At 43.2% G+C, this 7,432-nt stretch overlaps 1 protein-coding gene across 1 annotated transcript; it reads left to right on the top strand.

Moving 5' to 3' along the window:
• The first annotated feature begins 5,663 nt into the window (after positions 1-5,663).
• On the top strand, positions 5,664-6,383 carry LOC140944792 (uncharacterized). The gene has a single exon (XM_073393895.1). It carries the CDS (start codon positions 5,664-5,666, stop codon positions 6,381-6,383), a length of 720 nt encoding a protein of 239 aa, XP_073249996.1.
• The last annotated feature ends 1,049 nt before the right edge of the window (positions 6,384-7,432 follow it).

Here is a 7,432-nt window from a genome sequence, read left to right as displayed (position 1 = left end):
TTTTGACCACCCCCCTAGTTTTTGATGCTATTTTGCCCACGTGAGACGGAAAATTTGGGTAAACTTCCACGACACATTTTACTTACTTGGCATTAGCCTTATTCATTTATACGAACTGTACATACTTTGCAGCCTATAACCAGCTCATGTCTCCAATATAAACGAATTTGGTTAAAAATAACTTACTTTGGAACGGTTCCAAATATCATCACTTCGTGGCTATCGCAAGTAAGAAGAATTTTAGCAATTTTCCAATCTGGTTTTCTCTAAAGTGCGGCAGTTTATATCCAGATCAAAACTATTTTTTATTAGCCTGTCATAAAGTCTTTACAAATACGCAAACTCTTATTTGGCAAGTTAAAATACCTTCGCGTGAGCTTTCTCACAACTTTAACCTAATTTCCTAATTTGCATAATTGTCGTTTTTCCCGGAAATATTTCACGCTTGATTAATTTGCGACATATTCCCGGTGTTTGTGACTAAGAGCAACACATTACTTTTTCAGATAGGTGGCCTGCATATTATACTATACTTCACTGTCAAACTCTTTGAAATATTGAGCGGTTCTGTTATTTGGTAGAAGTACACTTCAGGGAAAGATAATTTTCCATCCCTTATCTGATTATCTGCAGACAGCTGTCCTGTTCAGCTGATTTTGCTGTTTTCAAGATGGATGTTAGTTTAACTTGTTCGTTCAGTTCTCCTGATTCTGCCTGTAGTTTGGAGGGCACGGGGTCGCAGGTTGTACCCCTGTTGGCGTGCAAGCTAGACATCACTGCACATCTACTAAGCCTGGGAGTCAGCTCAGGGCAACTGCGAACCGGAGACGAAAACGTTAATGAGGTTGACCTGATCCTGAATAGAGCTGGATACTTTGTTACAACCGATAACGAAAAAATGTCAATGACAATATGCCCGAGACACAGAAAAAAACTAACTACAGACTGGGCTGGCAGAAAGAGCAACACATGCTCGTATCCAAGTCATCGAGGACCGCGGAAAACTATAAAGAAACCGCGCCGCGTAAACGCCACCTTGTCGGAAGAAATTTATCAATTTCACCAAGCCACAGTTCCCATTGGCTCGGGTAAGTACAAATCGGGTGCAGCCAGACCGCAGCCTTAATACTTAGAGTTGTAGTATGGACTTCACTGGTAAATACAAACGAAACCTTTATTTCGAAGGTACTTATTTTGCTTTGTGCTTATGGATATGGTTAGTACATAAATTTTATTTCTTTATCGGAATATGCTAAGGGAATGAAGCAAAACGTAATCCGATGCCATTGCTTTTTGTATTTGAATGAGCTTTTCTCTTTTAGTCGACTCGTTTAAATATACAAAGGCATTGCCTAATTCTGTTGCATTGTCTGATATCCTTCTGACTTTTTCGGAAAAGGGGAGGGAGAGGGGACGTTGGGGTAGTGTTTCGAGGTGGATTGAAGTGGTAATTTGCTAATCAAGCACCCCGCCTGCAAGATGACGCCAAATGGGAGAGGACGGGGGAAGAGGAGAACTAGGAGGGGGATTAGAGGGAATGGGAAGTTGGGTGGGGCTGCAAGGGACGCCCAAACACTCCTTATTTCACTCACCTTCCTTTCTTTAGCTGTTAAGAAAGCAAATTACCGCACTTTAATTTGGTCTTACGTGAGTGACACAAACTACAGTCAATGGACATAAGTATTCGTCACTTTCAAAAATAACGCGCGAAATTCTTACCCGTGTTGTGCACACTACGCGGGGGAAAACTAGGTGCGGAGCGCGACATCGGTCAATAAAGGCGGGAAAATTATGTAAAAATAAAAACAAACAAACATCCGACTAAGAGCGAGAAAAAAAATTTCAAACTTCCCAAAAGGAAACGAACAAAAGCTGTTTGTGTTTTGACACATCGTTCAGTCATTAATTCAACAGTAAATGCAACGGGTGGTCGCAAAAAAAGATCACAGTTATTTTGTTTTGCTTCTGATAAACAATATTCAGCACTCGTGAGTCGACAAAGTGCTTAACTGTCTGCAGAGACAAAAGAATTAATTGTTACTTTGTCAGAATCCGTGAAAAACAAAGCTGAACTGTCAAGACTGTTGAACATTCTAAGAACGACTATCACAGGTGGAACAAAAGATAAATTTGATGATCTGGGGATGTTTTTGATATGATGGTGTTGGAAGTGTGACTTCAGTTGAAGGCAACAGCAACTCTGCCAAGTACACTGACATCCTAGAAAATAATGTATGGCCAGTAGTTGTTTAGTACTTAGAAGACAAAGACTACATGTTCATGGATGGCAATACGCCAGTTCACAGCGGAGCACACAATGTAAATAATTATAAAGATAAGGCAAAGTACCCTTAATGGAATGGCCAGCACAGTCTCCAGATTTAAATATAATATAAAATATTTGGCTTTACATCAAGAGAGAGTTACAAAAGTCCACTGAAAATATCGCTACCAAGAATGACCTTCTTCGTGAAACCGAGAGTGTGTAGCGGAAGATCGAATTAGATTGAATAAGAAAGCTTTACCAGCCCATTCCTGATCGCCTAGACAATGTTATCAAAATGACGGGTCATCTTACCAAATACTAAGGTGATTTTAAACTTAAATTTACCGTAAACGAAGTTAAAACAGCGCGCGTAAACGCCGCCATATTGAAAGTGACGAATATATATGTACCCTTGACTGTATATTGATGATGGGTATGATAACGATAACCATAAAGACGATGGTGACGGTATGAAGGGTCAATCACGTTGATGATGATCGTGTTGGTTATTGTTGTCAGTATTGTTAATCTATTTATCATTATCATTTTTTATGACAGCTGTGTGTTCCAGCTGCCGTGGAGCACACTACAAATCCCGTAAGGCTCACGGTTTCATGTCTGGAGAGCAGGTAAGCTAGCACACATTGGCCATTCACAGCTTAGTGTAACTAAGCATAGTGTAACTGACCATATAATCAGAGGATGTTTTGATACCGCCAACAGGTGCACTGATATCTATAACAACTGACAACATGAATAACACGTACCTTTGTTGGTTTTCCTGTCTTTTCTTCAATGGGTAGCCATTTGGAATCATTAAGGTGTGGTCGATTTCCAAGAGGCTTGGGACCTAGTTATAATGATAGCCATGTCTAGAGTTTTCAGATCGCGCGTCGAGAACAATTACTCGACTACATCTGAATGTTTTCTGAATGACAAATTGGTCTTGACCAGTGCTTGAAGAGACCAGCAACAACGAAGATGCGAGGGCACCCTTTGGCAGCGGCTAGGAAACACATATAGAGTTTCCACAATTACATGTATTGGAGATCTTTGTGGAATTGTTGACGATCTTGTCCATAATTTGCTAATCTATTTTATTACGCTCAGGATCCTTACTCAGACACCTTGGTGATTGGAGACGAGATCGAGGAGTCTGATTCTGCCACTGTCTCTGTCATTACTGTTTGTGAGGAGAGCACATTGCCAGCCACGGTGTGTGTAGCGGTCTCAAGCACTGGTGAGGGGTCAGAAACAGTCTCTTTGCAGTCCCATTCGTCCCAAGCCTCGATACCAGACGAAGAGATTAGTTTATGGGTTGACGAGATGGAGGAACAAAACAGCAAACGGCAGAAATTAAACGAAGCTGTCCACAGCATCTCAGGTGGCCGCTACAGCCCCGTAATGTCCAGCCTGAACACGACCTGGGACGACGTCTCCGACACCCAGCAGCGATATTACATCCGCAAAGCTAAGGAGACTATAGTGACTTCATTGTCTGTCATCACTCCCGGTCAAGAGGAACTGGTTTGGAAGGCGTTACAAACGGAGGTACTTTTGGATCCAAACAGAGACAACCAAGGAAAGCGCAAGCGTTTTGATCCCAACTCTGGTCTTGTCGACATTTTAGTCAAGGCCTATGAGCAAGCAGGTCATTGGCAAACAAAGCGACAGATCCTTTCCCTCTTTGCAGACGACTTTTCAAGAGCTGAGCTTCAAGAGATGATCCCTGGGCTTTCCAAATGGCGCATCGACCAAGCTCGCCAACATGCAACAGAAGCAGGGAAAGGCCAGCCTCTCCCTGAAATTCCTAGTTTCCGTACAAGAATTGAGCCTGAAAAGGTGGATCATTTCATTGAATATATCTCCAGACCAGAATTTGTCCAAGACGTGGCGTTCGGGACAAAGACTCTCAAGCTTGACTCGGGGGAGAAAATTGTCATACCAGCAGTCATTAGGACCGTCATTCCTTCACGCATCATCAGACAATATTTAGACTATTGTAAAGAACAAGAGTTCGAGCCGGCGAGCCAGCGTTCTCTCTACCGAATGATTGAAGTGTGTTCGGCCTCTATGCAGAAATCCCTTCAGGGACTTGACAACACCACTGCAGAGGGTACAGAGGCTTTTGATCAACTCTTTTCTATGTTGGAGGCCTTAGCAGATCAGGGCATCAACGTTACTGCCACTCAGAAATTTCTAAAGGATGCAAAAAGGTACTTAAAGAATGATTTCAAGACACACATCGGACGAGGAGAACATTGCAGTGATCACTGCACGGTCCACGCACTAAGTGACAGTAGTGCATGGGAGTTCAGGGGCGAATGTGATCATGAACATTGCTACGAATGTGAGCGCTGTGAGAGTCTAGAAGGAGTACTGAAACAGGTGGCAGAGATGCAAGACAAAGCGGACATGACGGAAGAGGAGAGGGTTAGGTGGAGGTTTGAGTACACTGAGAGTGTGCGCAGCATACAAGCGTGGAAGGCTCACTTGCTACGGTCAAGTAACCAGGACGAAGCCAAGCAGGATATTCTCGAGAAGCTAGACGACAACTCGTGTCTTGTCGTAATGGACTGGGCAATGAAGTTTCTGCCTGTGCAATACAGAGAACACATGAGTGATTTTTTTGGCAAGAGAGGAAGAAGCTGGCATATCAGTGCAGTAATCACTAGAGCAACAGTGGAGAGCAAGCATGAAGTCGAGTGTTTTGTACACATTTTCAACAACTGCACCCAAAATAGCTTTGCAGTTCTTTCAATAATAGAGGACTTGCTGCAAAAAGTCAAACTGGAGTATCCAGGGGTGACAACAGCCTACCTCCGATCGGATAACGCTGGATGTTACCACAATGGGCCTCTGTTGTTAAGTCTTAGAGAAGTAGGGGTGAGAACCGGTGTCAGGCCAGTGCGATATGATTTCTCAGAACCACAGGCTGGCAAGGACATTTGTGATAGGAAGACTGCTGCTATGAAGGCACACATAAAGCGCTGGGTCAACGAAAAGCACGACGTCGTCACTGCTGAAGATATGAAAGCAGCACTAGAATCCCATATCAAAAGGGTGCAGAGCAGCGGTCGTTGAGGTGGACACGACCAGGGAAAGAAACAAAGATAGCAAGATACCAGGCATTAGTGTGTTGAACAATTTCCAGTATGAGGAGTGTGGCATCCGTGTGTGGAAAGCGTACAACATCGGCCCTGGACGCCTCATCCCTTATAGCGGTCTTGGAGTTACACCACAAGGAGATACTGGAGTAAGGGTGGTAAAGCCATTTGGTCAAGCTACACACAGGGGAAGCGTGGGTGAGAGTGTCAGGAACCAGTCCGAGATCTACTCTTGCCAAGAGACTGGATGCGTCCTCACGTTCAAGACCCAAGCAGAGGCAGACAACCATATGGACACGGGCAAGCACCGTCTTGAGGTGGACTGTGAGTCCATGTATGACCGCGTTAGGAGGAAATGGGCGGGAATTGTGACAGGGGTGACGTTCGCTCCGGATATGCCAACAACCTCATCGCAAGGTGAGAATAGTGGCAGCGCTTTCAGAGAACATGACCCTAGACCATTGGGGTGGGCTCTGAAGGTAACAAAACGACCCACTAGAATGACTGATAACGTCAAGACCTTCTTGATGAAGAAATTTGAAGAGGGTACAAGAACTGGAAACAAGGCCGATCCTGTACGGGTAGCGAGGGAGATGAAGACCCTCAGAAATGAGGACGGAGAGCCCACGTTTAAGCCTGAAGAGTGGAGGACTGCGCAGCAGATCAGTAGCCTGTTTTCGCGTCAGACAGCGGCGCTGCGTCATAGGGGTATTGATGCGGAGGAAATCTCGGAGGAAGACATCGAGGCTGCCGAGTCGGAAATAGCGTTTGACACCCTTAGAAGTTTGGTGATGGATGATATGAGCAAACCAAGCCATCCAATCATCGTGGGCATTAGCAATATCTGCGAACTTGTAAAAAACAAGAAGCTTGACTCACTCAAACTGGCAGCTCTAAAAGAAATCTGCAATCAGCTACACCTGACGACAAGCGGACCACTGTCAAGAAAAAAAACTTTCTTTGAGGCCATTCAAAAATTCTCTGAGAGTTGCACGTGTTTTCAAAAATAACGTTACATGGTTTTAGTAGGGAGGATCTCTATGTTTCTACCCCAATCTTCTCCATTGGGGCCTTTTAGATGGGTACAGGGAGACCCTTCGATAACAGGGTTTATAAATACTTGTAAATTAAGAAATCGTGAGCAATATAAGACTGCAAACTGAATGAATGCTATGCTAAACACAGTAAAACAAAAAACTGCAAGGATTTTTACATACTGCTAAACACCAGCTGTTTGTCGCTATGCTTGAATGCTATCATGGATGAAACCAATTCGGTTTTCTTCCTAGACAAAAGAGCAGTGCCGGAAGATTTCAGCAGCAATGCACACGAATTGATCAACTTTAGTAACGTTGTGTCAAATCTGTTACGTTATAATGCATTAAGTTTCGACTCACTAATTTGCGCATCTGTTCGAATTGCATTTCCTCTGCCACGAATTGACTGTCATTTCGGCAGCCTGTTTGCCTTCCATCACACGTGGAGAAAACATTAACTCTGTTAGTCTCCAAAACTATTCACTACTTTACAAAACACAATCTTGAGCCTGTCTGGCATATTAATTTGCATGTCCATGTTTAGTGAAATGACAGAATTGTTATGTTCGCCCCAAATTTGTGAACTGTCAACGTCTGCAAGATCGAAACAACAATTAGTTTCAAAAACAAGAACCTTATAAAAATTAATAATTAATTACGTGCAGGGTTATCATCGCTTGTATATAATATCAACAGACAGGTGAAGTTTTCCCGGGGAAATTCGACAACATGCAAATTAGTTAAATTTGAAGAAAGCTTACGGGAGGGGATTTTGACCTACCAAATGACAAAATAGGCCGATGAACTATGGCCACTTATCTGAAAAAGTAATGTTTTTCTCTTAGTTATAGTAAAGAAGCCAATAAACGCCTGCAACAAGTCGCAAATCCAGCGTGAAATTTTTCCCGGAAAAACTACAACTATGCAAATTAGGAAATTAGGTTAAAGTTGTGAGAAAGCTCACGCGACGAGATTTTAACGTGCCAAATAAGAGTTTGCGTATTTGTAAAGACTTTATGACA

This window comes from Porites lutea, chromosome 7 (genome assembly GCF_958299795.1).
Source record: "Porites lutea chromosome 7, jaPorLute2.1, whole genome shotgun sequence".
In the NCBI taxonomy this organism is placed as follows: Eukaryota; Metazoa; Cnidaria; class Anthozoa; order Scleractinia; family Poritidae; genus Porites; species Porites lutea.
The sequence above is the reverse complement of the archived record's forward strand: the minus strand, read 5'-3'. Positions and strand labels throughout refer to the sequence as shown.

Coding starts and splice junctions, on each gene's coding strand:
- LOC140944792 (XM_073393895.1), top strand. CDS start 5,664: ATGGACACGGGCAAGCACCGTCTTGAGGTGGACTGTGAGTCCATGTAT.